Source organism: Myotis davidii, unplaced genomic scaffold, assembly GCF_000327345.1.
Source record: "Myotis davidii unplaced genomic scaffold, ASM32734v1 scaffold515, whole genome shotgun sequence".
Lineage (NCBI taxonomy): Eukaryota > Metazoa > Chordata > Mammalia > Chiroptera > Vespertilionidae > Myotis > Myotis davidii.
Window position 1 is genome coordinate 1386289 of NW_006286242.1, and position 15316 is coordinate 1401604.

A 15316-nucleotide genomic window follows, 5' to 3' on the forward strand; every position below is an offset into this window, starting at 1 on the left:
TTAAAATTAATTAATGTTATTCCTTCAACATTTTCTTTGTAAAAAATTTTTTGACTATTGTAGTTCCTTTGCCTTTCCATATAAATTTTAGAATAATCTTATCTATATAAAAATCCTGCTGGGGTCTTTATTTCAATTTTTAAAATCTATACATCAATTTGGAATTAATTACATCTTTATAATGTTTAGGAGTTGTCCAATTAATTAATGTGGTATGTCTCTCTATTTATTTAGATCTTCTTTAGGGTTTTTGTGCTTATGAGAAAAACTATTTTCTTTTTTCTAGTTTTATTGAGATATATTTGACATGTAACATTGTGTATGTTTAATATATACAATGTGATTTAATGTATGTTTATATGATGAAATTATTATTAATGTAAGGTTAATTAGCAGATTCATTGCCTCACATAGTTACCATTTTTTTGTGTGTAGTGAGATTATTTAAAATCTACTCTCTTGCCCTACCCGCTTTGGCTCAGTGGATAGAGTGTCAGCCTGCGGACTCATGGGTCCCAGGTTCGATTCCGGTCAGGGGCATGTACCTTGGTTGCGGGCACATCCCCAGTGGGGGCTGTGCAGGAGGCAGCTGATTGATATTTCTCTCTCATTGATGTTTCTAACTCACTATCCCTTCCTGTCTGTAAAAAATCAATAAAATATGTATTTTTAAAAAATCTACTCTCTTAGAACTTCCAAGTATACAATATAGTATTGTTAGCTACTGTACATTAGGTTCCTAGAATTTATTCATCTTATAACTGGAAGTTTGTATTCTTTGATTGCCATTTTTCCCACACATACCCTCCAGCATCTGGAAACCAACAATCTATATTTTGTTTCTATGAGTTAAGTTTTTTAAGATTTTGTATATAAGGAGGTGATATATTATTTATCTTTCTCTGTCTGACTTATTTTACATAGCATAATGCCTTCAAGGTTCATCCATGTTATTGCAAATTGCAGGATTTGCTTCCTTTTGGTAAGTGGAATATATATATATATATATATATATGCATTTATATATATATCCCATTTTCTTTATCCATTTATCACTGACTAGAGGCCCTGTGCACAATTTCATGCATCAGTGGAGTCTCTCAGCCTGGCCTGTGGGATTGGGCCAAAACTGCCTCTACGACATCCTCTGAAGGGTCCCAAATTGCGAGAGGGTGCAGGCCAGGCCAAGGGTGCACGATTAGGGCCAGGGAGGGATATAGGAGGTTGGCCATTGAGGGAGGGACTGCAGGAGGGCTCTAGGGTGTGTCCGACCCATTTCGCTCAGTCCCAGTTGGCCAGACCCCAGCAGCAAGCTAACCTACCGGTCAGAGCGTCTGTCCCTGGTGGTCAGTGCACATCATAGTGAGTGGTTGAGCAGCCTTAGCATATCATTAGCATATTACGCTTTGGTTGAACAGCTGATTAGACAACCAGATACTTAGCATCTTAGGCTTTTATTATATAGGATGGACACTTTGGTTGTTTGTATGTCTTGGCTATTGTGAATAATTCTTCAATAAACAGGGAAGTGCAAATAATTCAGATAGTCATTTCTTTTCCTTCAGATATGTATCCAGAAGTATGATTGCTGGATCATATGGTAGTGCTAATTTTTGAATTTTATTTTTTAATTACAGTTGACAATGTTGTATTAATTTTAGGTACACAATATAGTGATTAGACATTTATATCCATGTATCCATATTGATATAAATAATAAACATATACATGGGAAGAGGGGAAGTACTAACTAAAGTGATAGTTCTATTTTTAATTTTTTTAGGAACTTCCACACTGTTTTTCATAGTGGCTGCACCAATTTGCAATCTCACCAACAGTGCATGAGAGTTCCCTTTTCTCCACATCTTCACCAGCATTTGTAAGCTCTTGTCTTTTTAATAATAGCCATTCTGACAGATATGAGGTGATATTTCAATGTGGTTTTGATTTGCATTTTTCTAATGAGAAGTAATATTGAACACACCTTTTCATTTATGTGTGGGCCATTTGGATATCTTCTTTGGAAAAATGTCTATTCATGTCCTTTAGCCATTTTTAAATTGATTATTTGCTTTTTTGCTTTCCAATTGTATGAGTTCCTTTTATATTTTGAATATTTACTCCTTTTCATATCTATGGTTTTCAGACATTTTCTTCCATTCCATAGGTTGCCTTTTAATTTTGTTATTTCTTTTGTTGTAGAGAAGCTTTGTAGTTTATAGTCCCATTTTTTATTTTTATTTTGTTGCCTGTGCATTTGTTGCCATAAAAACACACACAACAATGCTGAGACCAGTGTCAAGGTACTTTTTCCCATATTTTCTTCTAGGATTTTTATTGTTTCACACTATATTAAAATATACAGTCCATTTCAAGTTAATTGTTGTGAGTTGTGTGATAGGAGTCCAATTTTATTCTTTTGCATGTGACTGTCCAGTTTTCCAACACCATTTATTGAAGAGACTGTATTTTTCCCCCTTGAGAATTCTTGCTCCTCTGTCAAATATTAGTTGATCACTATATGCAGGAATTTACTTCTGGGCTCTCCTTCTTTTCTATTATTGGCCTATGTGTCTGTTTTTATGCCAGTAACATACTGTTTTTATTACTACAGTCATGTGGTACAGTTTGAAATCAGGAAGTGTGATATATCCTGCATTGTTCTTACCTCTTAAGATTGCTTTGGGGTTTTTTGTGATGCCATATAAATTTAAGATGTTTCCTATTTCTGTAAAAAATATACATTTGGGATTTTGATAGGGATTGCATTGAATCTATGTCTATGAGTAGTATAGACATTTTAACAATATGAATTCTTCCAAATATCGTGAACACAGGATATCTTTATATATATTTGTCTCTTCTTCAGTTTCTTTCATCAGTGTCTTATAGTTCTTAATGTACAAATCTTTAACCTCCTTGTTAAATTTATCCTGTGTATTTTTGTTGTTGTTGATGCTATTGTAAATGAGACGTTTATTTCTCTTTCAGTTGGTTCATTAGTGTGTAAAAATGTGGCTTATTTTTGTATGTTGATTTTTTTTTTATACTGCCATACGTCTTTTTTGTTCAGTGCTTTCTCTTTCAAAATAAAGATAATGAACATGTTTTATGAGATTTATACCTATGTATTCATTTTTTTGAAGGAGAAACTGTTGGAAATATTTTATTTTTAATTAGTTTCCATTTGTTTTTTCCATTTGTTCATTGTTGTTAAATAGTAAGCAGTATGACTGATTTTTATGTGTTGACCTTGAATCCTGTGAATTTGGTAGTTCTACGAAATTTTTTTGTAGATTTCCTTGGGAATTCTATGTAGATAACCTTCTCAAATACAAACAGCTTGATTTCTTTCTTTCTAATTTGTATATCTTATATTTTTATTGATTTATTACAAGTTGTCAGGAGTGGTGAGGGTGGAGATTTTCCTTTTTTCCCATTTTAGAGGGTAAGAATTCAGCTTTTTACCTTTAAGACTAATGTTAGCTATAGATTTGTTTAGTTTCTTCTTATCAAACTAAATTTTGATTCCTAGTTTGTTGAGAGTTTTCATCCTGAACAGATGCTGAAATTTTTTCAAATTTAAATGCTTTTTCTCCTCGCTTGATATGATCATGTGTTTGTGCTTCTTTAGCCTGTTAATACAGTAAAATGCATTTTCCAAATATTGGACCACCTTTGGGTTCCCTAGTAGAAAGCCCCACTTAGTCTTTTTTTTTCATATATTGCTGAAATTGACTTGGTAATGTAATATATGGTTGAAGATTTTTGAATCAATATTCATGAGAGATTGGTCTATAACTGTGGTTCTCAACCTTCCTAATGTCGCGACCCTTTAATATAGTTCCTCATGTTGTGGTGAGCCCCAATTTCATTGTTACAAATTGAACATAATTAAAGCATAGTGATTAATCACAAAAACAATATGTAATTATATATGTGTTTTCCGATGGTCTTAGGGCGACCCCTGTGAAAGGGTCGTTCGACCCCCAAAGGGGTCGCGACCCACAGGTTGAGAACCACTGGTCTATAATTTTCTCTCTTTTTTGTACTATTGTTATATGTCTTTGGTATCAAGGTAATCCTCACCTCATAAACTGAATTGGAAAGAGTTCCTTTCTTTTTTACTTTCTTGAAAAGATCGTTTATATTTAGTGCTATTTCTTCTTTAAGTGTCTAGGTCTGGAGTTTTGTCTGGTTTGGGCTTAAGAGAAGGTTTTAAACTACAAATTCAGTCTTTAAAATAGTTATAGGAATACTTACGATAGCCTTTTTATCTTGGATAAGTTCTAGTAGCTTCTAGTTTTGAGGAATTGATCCATTTAGAAGTTTTCAAATTTATGTATGTAAAGATGTGAACCTTACAAGTCTGCTTTTAGGAAAATAGCTAACAATTACATAGTACTTACTATGTGCCTGGTATACTATTAAGGATATACTCTATTAATTTAATCCTCACAACCTATCCTAAGAGGTACTATTAATTATTAATCCTCCTGATTTATATTTTGTAAACTGATTATGTACTGACTCACAGGTTGCTTAGTGGGCATATAGAATTTTTTATTTTAAGTGTAAGTAGCTACAAACAATGTAATATCTGACACATTGAAAACATTGACTTTTTTTCTATTTATTGTTTTCTTTTTAAATTTATTGAAATGGCATTGGTTAATGAGATTATATAGTTTTCAAGTGCTCATTTCTATGATACATGATCTATATATAGGGTGGTAGTAAAGGATATCAAATATATGATGATGGAAGACGAGTTGACTTCGGGTGGAGGGCAAACTTACTGTCATTTAATACTTACTATCAGTCATTTTTTAAAATATGAATAAACTCTTCTTTAAGAGTCAAAAATGCATATTATAATGTTTACTACTTGAACTCATAGTAGCTCCTGTATTATTTTTTAATATCTGCTGGCTTTGTAGTGGTATTCTCTTTTCATTTCTAATATTATTAAATTGTGGCATCCCTCTTTTTTGTTAGTCTGGCTGCAGATTTGTCAATTTTATTCATCTCTTCAAAGAATCAGCTTTTTTGTTTCATTTTTTTTCTCTGTTTTGTTTTTAATTTTATTGTTTTCTGCTCTTTATAACTTCCTTCTCTTTGTGCTGGGTTTCTTTTGCTCTTCTTTAAAAATATATGTATTTGTATTGATTTCAGAGGGGAAGGGAGGGAAAGATAAATGGAAACATCAATCATAAGAGAATTGTTGATCAGCTGCCTCCTGCATGCCCTCGTACTGGGAATCGAGCCCACAACCTGGGCATGTGCCCTTAACCATAATCAAACCCGGGACCCTTCAGTCCACAGGCTCTATCCACTGAGCCAAACCAGCTAGGACAGTTTTGCTCTTTTTTTATGTTTTAACATAGATGCTAGAATTTTGATTTGAGACTTTCTTTTATACTTGAAGCATCCTATATAATAAAACCCTAATATGCAAATCTACCAAACCGTGGAACAACCAGTTGCTATGATGCACACTGACCACCAGGGGCAGACGCTTAATGCAGGAGCTTCCCCCTGGTGGTGAGGATGCTCCCATAGGGGAAGCACCACTCAGCCAGAAGCTGGGCTCACAGCTGGTGGAGGGAACCTCTCCCGCCTCCATGGCAGCACTAAGGAACAGCAAGCTAAGTGGTAAGGAGCAGCAAGCAGCCGGGCGGTAAGAAGCGAGGGGTCCCAGGGTATGAGAGGGATCCTGGACTGTGAGAGGGATCCTAGACTGCAAGAGGATGCAGGCCAGGCTGAAGGACCCCCCTCCTACCCCAGTGCATGAATTTCGTGCACCAGGCCTGTAGTTTAATACTATAAATTACCCTTTAAGCACCGCTTTTGGTACCTCCTACAAATTTTGATCTGTTGTTTTTCATTTTCCCTTGGGCCCAGGGGTTCTTTAGAAGTGTGTTAATTTCCATAGTGGAGATTTTCTTATCTTTATGCTATTGATATCTACTTTAAATTCATTATAGTGAGAGAACATACTTTATATGTTACCATTATTTTAAATTTTTTAAGTTGTCATTAATTTGTGTTGATGTCTCCCATTATAATCATGGATTTGCCTCTACACTCTGTTCTGTCAGTTATGTATTTTGAAGCTCTATTACTAGATGCATACACACTTAAGATTATGTCTTCTTGGTGAATTGGCCTTTATCAGTATGTAATGTTTCTCCATATCTTTGGTAATTTTCTTACCTCCAAAGTCTACTTTTATATTAAAACTAGGGGCCCAGTGCACAAATTCATGCACCTTGAAAGGAACTATGGGCTGCGAGGCTGCGGTGGGCACAGGGGTGGGTCTTGGCCATCCTCTGTGCCCCCACCTGGCCCCTCACACCATGGCCTCCAGTTTCCAGTCTTCCGGCAGCCCCACTCCCACCACTGCTGCTTCCATGCACTGATAGCACCGGCCTCACTAGCACCTGCTGAAGGTGCGAGTGATTGGGGCCAGCACCAGCAGTGGTGCAAGTGGGCCTGGCACCATCAGTGGGTGCAAGTGGCGGCTCCAGTGCCAGCAGCGGTTGCGAGCAGGGCTTACGCTGGCAGCAGGTGCAAGAGGTGGCTGCTGGACCCAATTGCCCCTCAGGAGCAGGGGGAGGTGAAGATGCCCTGAAGGGTGATTGGGGCCGGCAGCTGCTGCTCTCACTCACTGAAGGCGCCAAGGGATCGGGACCAGTGCCAGGCACTGGCAGTAGATGCGAGTGGCGGCTCTGGCACTGGCTGCCGGTGCAAGTGGGGCCATCACTGGCAGTGGGTGCAAGCGGCAGCTCCAGTGCCGGCAGTGGGTGAGAGCGGGGCTGTTGCTGTCAGCAGCTGCAAGAGGCAGCTGCCGGCCCCAATCACCCCTCAGGAGCAGGGTGGGTTAGAGAAGCCCTGAGAGAAGATTGGGGCTGGCAGCTGCTGCTCACACCCACTGATGGTGCTGAGTGATCGGGGCTGGCACCAGGCACTGGCAGCAGGTGCGAGTGGGGCCAGCGTTGGCAGCAGATGCAAGCACCAAGTGGGATGGTGACATGCAGTAGCAAAGAATTTTTAGTAACCACCAGAGGCTCGCTCCTGACAGTGACAGGTGCCCCAACTTGGTCTGGTGCCCCTACTCACCTGCTCCACTATCCCACCATGGCTGACTCCTGCCATATTCCACGCATGCCCTCTGGTGGTCAGCATATGTCATAGCAACTGGTTGTTAGGTTGTTCAGTTCCGCCATTTGTCTATTTATTTGTGTATTAGCCTTTTATTATATAGGATAATTACCCTGCCTTTCTTTTAATTAGTGTTTCATTGGTATATTTTTTACATCCTTTTACTTTTAACCTACCCATATTATTAGATATGAAATAACTCTAGATGGAGCTTGGTTTTTGAAATGTATTCTAAAATTTCTGTACCTAATTGGATTTTTAGACTATTTACATTTAATGTAACTGTTGATGTTTGCAGTTTGATTTACCATTATATAGTATTTGTTTTCTGTTTGTTCTCTCTGCTTTGTTGTTCTTCTATTTCTCCTTTCCCGCCCTATTTTGGATCATTTGAATATGTTTTAGTATTCTGTTTTTATTTCACTTTATACTCTATCTCTTTATATAGATTTATAGTAGTTTTTATAAGGATTAGAATGTGCATACTTACTTAAATTTTCATTCTACTTAGAACTAATATTTTACCACTCCAGGTGAAATATAGAAACCTATATGAGTCTCATTACCCTCTCTCCTTTATGTTGTACTTGTCACATGGGTTATATAATTTCTCTTGTTATCTTTCATTTCTGACATTTCAAGTATCCCTCTAATATAATTTTCCCTCTTTCTATCCCATAAGCACCCCAACCAGGAAATCAAACCCTTAAGCTAGGTATGTGCTCTGACTGGGAATCAAACCCACGGCCTTTTGGTATATGGGATGATGCTCCAACCAACTGAGCCACCCTGCCAGGACTGTTTTGTTTGTTTGTTTGTTTACACTATTACAGATGTCCCCATTAACCCCCTCTTTGTCCATCTCCACCCAGCCCGCTCCCCATCTTCCCTCAGGCCAATACTATACTGTTGTCTGGGTCTGCTATCATTTTGAATCATTGTCCCTTCATATTTATGTATTATGTTCTCTGGCTCTTTTCAGGATTTTTTTACTTTAGTTTTCAGAGTTTGATTGATGGTTTCAGTCTGGAATTTGGAGGCTTTATTCTGCTTGAGATTCAGTTTACTTCTTGAATATATTGATTTGCATATTTTATTAAATTTTAGAAATTTTTAAGTATTTTGTTTTTGTATTGTATTTCTATAGCAGGGACAGTAGTGTTGGAAGAGCAGAGAGCAGGGTCAAAGAAGACACAAAATGAGAGAAATGTGAACTGATCTTTAAAGAACTAGATGAGTAGAGTTATTTAGATGGAAAGGGTAATGGATCCTAAACAGAGGGAACAACTTGAGGAAAGGCAGGTACAAATATGTATGGCATGTGTGTATGTGTGTTGTAGAGGAAGAGATGAAAGCAGGAAAAGAAAATCTGATTCAGTTAGCCACTTTGCCTTATTAGTGATTGCTGCAAAATATCCCCGCAAACACACGGTTAGAAATGGTTAGAAACACATTGATATGAATTTCAAAAATGCAAGTTTTAGAGTTTAGTACATGTGCTAAACTGAGTAATCAGTCTTGTATTTTGGGCAGATCTATTCTGCCATTGAATATGTCTTTTGAATTTTTTTAACTAAAATTAATTGCATTTGACATCTTTGTTTTTACCTACTAGGACTTCCATCTTAATGCAAAATGAACAAGCACTACCTCTTTTTACCTAAATTTGTGATATTTTCTCTTGACTTTTTAAATTAAACTTTTACTTTTGATATAATTATAGATTCACAAATAATTCAAAAGTAGTTTTAGATTCACATATAATACAGATATACTATGTACCTTCTACCTAATTTCCCCCAATGGTAACTAACATCTTGCAAAACTATACTACAATATCACAACCAGAATATTAACATTGATATAGGCAAGATATAGGACAATTCCATCACCACAGGGCTCCCTAGTTGCCTTTTATATATCCACCCTCCCCTCTGACCCATTCCTAACCCCTGAAAACCACTAATCTGTTCTCCAGTTTTATAATTTTGTCCTTTCAAGTATATTATTTAAACGGAATAATACAATATATAACATTTGTTTTTGGATTGGCTTTTTTTCACTTTCCACAAGTTCTTGGAGACTGATCTTTTACAGCTATAATTCTGAGTAGAATTTCATGACTTCTTTTTCAGCTGTATTTTGCCATTATTTGAAAAAAACAGGAGTTTTTCTCATCTATATATTTGCTTTGGAATTTAGACTAAAAGCAAAACCTAGGAGCATCCTAGTTGTCCTTTCTAGATTGCATGTTAGTCATTCATAATGTATTAAGTCTTACAGGAGAGAAAATCTTATGTACAAGTATAATACACTACTTTTCTTCTCTTAGATTTCTTTTGTTTTAATATGTTTTATTGATTTCAGAGAGGAATGGAGCCTGCAACCCGGGCATATGCCCTGTCCAGGAATCGAACTGTGACCTCCTGGTTCACAGGTCTATGCTCAGCCATTGAGCCATACTGGCCGGGCAGTATAGCTTTTTTTAACTTTTTTTAAATTGATAATACTATTACAGATGTCCCTATCACCTCCTCACCCCCAACCCCCACCTATCCCCTCCACCCAGCCCCTGCCCCTCTTCCCTCTGGCCAACACCACACTCTTCTCTTAGATTTCTTAAAATAGAAAAACAAAGCACATCAGGGAGAATGCTACTTGAAAAATATTTAGAACAACCTCTGTTCCAGAATATCTTCGTGCTAGTCATGGATGGACCAGGAAAGAGCCTGTTCCATGTGAGTGCTATCTCTGGATAGCACTCAGCAGAGAGAGAAATATGTTCACGTTACAGGCGAGCATTAGGATCTTTCTGTTTTCATTAATCAATATATTTTTAGTTGTTGAACCAAAATTCTAGCCCTAATAATGAGGGAAGAATGGAGACTTCCAGTTTTTAAGTTGTGGTAAATAAGTCTGGGACCACATTCTGAACTATGTTAAATGCTCATCTAAGGAAGGAGCCTAGATTATTTTATTCCAAGGAGAAATGAAGGAATGAAGAAGTAATAAATAATTGCATTGCAGACAGTGTTTAAATGAGCTATAATATAACTGTAAGTAAAAAAAAAATAGTAATTTCCAAAATATTATTTTAAATATCAGTGTTATCTTCCCCCTTAACAAGCAATTCTGATGGTTCTGATTTTTATTTAAGGAAAAACAGATGGCATAGATATATAATAATAATATATTACTATCATATAATTACCCCAATAGTATACTATTTATTATTTTCATTTTAGTAGATGCGTTGGGAGGAGGGAAAAGGGTATTAGAGATTTTCAGACACTTAGCAAACACTGGTACTTATCTATCAGTATTAGAAACACTTTACAAGGGATTTTTTATTGTCATTTTGCTTATGGCAAGTATAAAATGAGAATTCTTCAGCATAAGTTAATATCATTATTATATACTTTATATAGTGTTTTTAAATGCTGATCTAAAGAGGCTTGCACATGTTTTAACTATTTTTTCACACAGTGATCATCTTTAAGTACTAATATGCCAAGGTTGTGGGTTAGATCCCCCATCAGGGCACATACTAGTACAAGAATCAACCAATGAATGCATAAATAAGTGGAACAACAAATTGCTGTCCTCCCCCTCCCTCCCTTCCTCTCTCTCTAAAATTCAAGAAAATATTTTTTATTTGCTTTTATGTGAGCAAAGATTTTACTTGATTAATGTTCTGTTTCTCCATTCAATTATCAAACTTAGGGAAAATCTAAATAAAGGTTTTTGACTGACATATTTAGTGGAATTTGATTGGGGTACAGATGACTACATAATGTTTCAGTATGACTTTATAAGTATTCTAATAATTATGACATATACTCTGCTACTTATTTTTTTAAAAAAAGCAGTTTTTAACTCCTTCATGTCTTTCTTATCTATACATGTTCTTAATAAATCATAATAAATAAAATGTACCTAAATATATAAAACATACTTTTTGCTTGCCCAAATAATGCATATATTGACTCTCTCTGATCTTATTCTGTGTAAAAGACTAGAATCAGCCTACGTGGTTTGTTTAGGTAGCACTAACCAAGTAAACATATAGATGGCAGAGGAGGATAATTGACACCTAGAAATATTTATTAGTACCCCTGTTATTATTTACTACTATTAGTCCATAGTTAGAATAATGAATAGAATAAAAGAAAGGCATAGTGCCTTGGGTCTTTATTCTGGGCAGAATGAAATTTGGGCCCAACTTCTTCTAGTTGTCTGGTACTCTAGTTAGACAAGCAAAGGTGTAGTAAAAGGAGGTTTTGCAGCCATTCAGATCTTCATTTAAATTCTGCTCTATCACCTAAAGTTTCATGTCCTTGGGCAAGTTATTTAACCTCCTTGAGACTTAAGTTTTGTGTTTTTTTTAACATAAAATAGGTAGTTATGAAAATTAAAGGAAATAAGTTTATAGAATATCTGAAGAGGACCTAGAACATAGAAATCTGTGTTTTGGGAAAGAAATGATAAGTGGAGCTCTTCTAAAAAAATACTAATATCTTTTAACCAGTTTGGCTCAGTGGATAGAGCATCAGCCCACAGATTGAAGGGTCTCAGGTTCGATTCCAGTCAAGGACACATACCTCAGTTGCAGGCTCAATTCACAGCCCCGGTCAGGGTGCGTGTGGAGGCAACCAATTGATGTGTCTCTCTTTCTGTCTCTCCCCGAACCTTCCACTCTCTCTAAAAATCAATGGAAAAATATCCTGGGGTGAGAATTAACAACAACAACGAATAATACTAATACCCCACTATGCTTACAATTCTAATATATTTATAATTTCAGAATTATATATAAATCACTAATTTTGCTTTTCTAAATTTTTTTGTGAGTTTGGTAAAACTATCTGCTTAATTTCTTCTAAAGTTTAATTTTTTTCTATAAGCTTTACTTCCCCCCGCCCACTTTCCCCCAGATATTTCTTTTTTAAAATTTATCTTTATTGTTGAAAGTATTGCAAATGTCCCCTCCCTCCCCCTATTGACCCTCTCCATCCCACTCCCAGCCCATCCCCAGGCCTTCACTGCATTATTGTCTTTGTCCATGGGTTATGCATATATGCATATAAGTTCTTTGGTTATCTCCCCTGCCCTTCCCTCTAAGAAACATTGGTCTGTTGCATGCTTCCATGTCTCTGGATCTATTTTGTTCGTCAGTTTCTTTTGTACATGAGATTTCAAATATATGTGAGATCATGTGATATTTGCATTTCTCTGACCGGCTTATTTTGCTTAGCATAATACTCTCTAGGTCTCTCTATGTTATCTGAAAGGGTAAAAGGGTTATATTCTAAAATATATAAAGTACTCATACAACTCAACAAAAGAAAGACAAACAATCCAATTAAAAAATGTGCAGAGCCTAAGTAGACCCTTCTCCAAAGAGGAAATACAAATGAACAAGAGACATGAAAAAATGCTCAGTGTCATTAATTATCATCAGATAGATACAAATTAAAACCAGCTCACATCTTCTGGAATGGCTACCATCAATAAATCAATAAACAACAAGTGCTGGCAAGGATGTGGAGAAAAACCCTAGTACACTGCTGTTGGAAGTGCAGACTGCTTACAACCACTATGGAAAACAGTGTGGAGTTTCCTCAGAAACTTAAAAATGGAACTGCCATTTGACCAAGCATCCCACTTCTAGGAATAATCCTAAGAAGCCTGAAACACCAATCAAAGAAAATATGCACCCTTATGTTCATAGCAGCATTATTTATAATGGCTAAGATCTGGAAACAGCCCAAGTGCCCATCAGTAGATGAGTTGATAAAAACACTACAGTACATTTACACAATGGAAACGATGCATCTGTTAAAAAAAAAAAAAAAGGATCTCTTAAAAGCTTTACTTTTCAAGAACAAATTACTGTATTTATAAAAGGAAAAATCTAAATTTAAACATAATCTATAAATTTTCTTTTCAGATATCTATAAGTTAAAGTGTTTGTGACATGTTGATGTATTTTAATCTTTTGCTCTTTGATTTTAGCAGGAAAGAAAGGACAAGAAATCCTGGGGCCTGAAGCTCAGTCAGATGAAGCAGGATGTACAGGTACTTTCTTGCTGGTTCCTTTCATACTACAGTCTTTGAACAAGGTCTTTGTGTCACTGGTTTTTGCATTTGTGAGTCGTGAATTTAGTCTTTTTCCTTCTTTTTTATCTTGCCCTCCTTACATGTGTAAGTACCTAGGCATATGGAGTACTATATAAAAAGATGAAAGTCTGTATTCTTTAAATATAGTTGTAAATTTACAGATTCATAGAATAGAGCAGATTTTGAATGTCAAGTAATCTACAGATAATAAAAAAAGTGTTTGAATAATTATTTAAACTTCTGTCATATTTTTTAACAAGGTTATAGAAATGCACATCTAACTATTTTGAGTTTCATTATTATTTACCAGGATCAGCATTGAATTGCCCATAAGCGAGAAAGCAGAAGAGGACAAATAAGCAAATATCATGGGTTAGCTGTAGACCAGATGATAATCATTAATATTAGGAGTTGAATGAATATGTCACAGCAAACAAGAGAATCACAAATTTTTCTTGTGATTTCTGTTAATGAAAAAGGTCAAAATGAAGTTAAATTATATGCTTCTAGCTGACTAAAATTACAAATTCCCTGAAACTTAAGGCTATTCCTCTATAATAAATTTAAATCATATTTAAGAAGCAAAAAAGTAAGTGTAAAACTTAAATCCAGATCTTATATATGATAATTCCAGGCACTTAAATTTTGTCATGTAAGTTAGCTGGAACTCTTAGAATGTAAACTTCAAAAATGAATTTCAAATTATTAAATAACTAGAGATCCAGTGCACGAAATTAGTGCACTGGGCAGGGGAGGATCCCTCAACCCAGCTTGCACGCTCTCCAACCTGGGACCCCTTGAGGGATGTCCGACTGCCCGTTTAGGCCCGATTCTACAGGGATTGGGCCTAAACAGGCAGTCGGACATCCCTCTCACAATCCAGAACTGTTGGCTCCCAACCGCTCGCCTGCCTGCCTGCCTGATTGCCCCTAACCGGTTCTTCCTGCCAGCCTGATCACCCCCTATAACCTTTCCCCTGCCAGCCTGATTGATGCTTAACTGCTCCCCTGCTGGGCCAATTGCCCCCAACTGCCCTCCCCTGCCAGCTCGGTCACCCCCAACTGCCCTCCCCTGCAGGCCATCTTGTGGCAACATGGGGGCAGCCTACTTTGACTACATGAGGGCAGCCATCTTGTGTGTTGGAGTGATGGTCAATTTGTATATTACCTCTTTATTATATAGACTTTACTCAAAATAGTATATTTAATAGTATTATAATTGTATTTTGTATATTGAACCATAAATTAAATATTTCTATCACCTAGTTTTAATTAAATTTTTATTCTTCCTTATCTTTTTTGATTTGACATATATAGCTTTATTTTTGCAGTGCATTTTAGAACTATTCCATATATACTTATAAATTCCCCTTAATTATGGAAGATGAGTATGTTTCATAGTAATGTGTCAAAACAGATTGTCTTCTATAATATAAACATTAACACTCATATTTGTCAGTCAGTTATATGAAACAGAGTAAATCTTGTGCTGTTATTAAAGGTGCATTCCAAATTAATTAATAATGGAATATTTGATAATTTATGATGCCTGTAGCCTAAGAGTGGATAGTCTGCATTTAACTTGGTTGTGTTTAACATGCATAAATAAAGTATTTAGGTATGCTTGCTATCAAATATTTGTTATGCTAACTTATACATTATATAACATATTTAGTTTGGATGTTTTTTATTAGTAAAATAGTATTAATGAATGCAAAACACTGCTGTGTTTTTCTTTTTTACCTAATGTTAACTTAGATTACTTGTGTTAGCAGAGTTACAGAAGATTTTATCCTTTTAGGCAAAATACTATGAAAAAAGACACTCATAGTTCCAGGTTTACAGTGTTTTACCTTACAATTTGCTCTTCACTACTATAAGTGAATTCATTCTTTCAGTTTGAAGTACTGAGTACATAACTTCCCACCCCACTCCCCCCCCCCCAAAAAAAATCACATTTGGAAGTTAGAGTAACCTTTTATTAATCTCAGTTGCTCCTGAAAGGTAAGATCTTTCCCACCCACATGAAGATG

At 36.0% G+C, this 15316-nt stretch overlaps 1 protein-coding gene across 9 annotated transcripts in view; it reads left to right on the forward strand.

The window, feature by feature from the left end:
* ZEB1 (zinc finger E-box binding homeobox 1) overlaps nucleotides 1-15316 on the forward strand; it is a 307235-nt gene that overhangs the window by 245948 nt on the left and 45971 nt on the right. For 6 of the 9 annotated variants that reach the window (XM_006757532.2, XM_015559938.1, XM_006757530.2 and 3 more), the window contains one exon: nucleotides 13180-13242. In XM_006757532.2, the coding sequence (XP_006757595.1) occupies nucleotides 13180-13242 (63 nt within the window). The remainder of the gene's footprint in view (nucleotides 1-13179; nucleotides 13243-15316) is intronic. The other 3 variants (XM_006757533.2, XM_006757531.2, XM_015559937.1) reach the window with 1 other exon arrangement.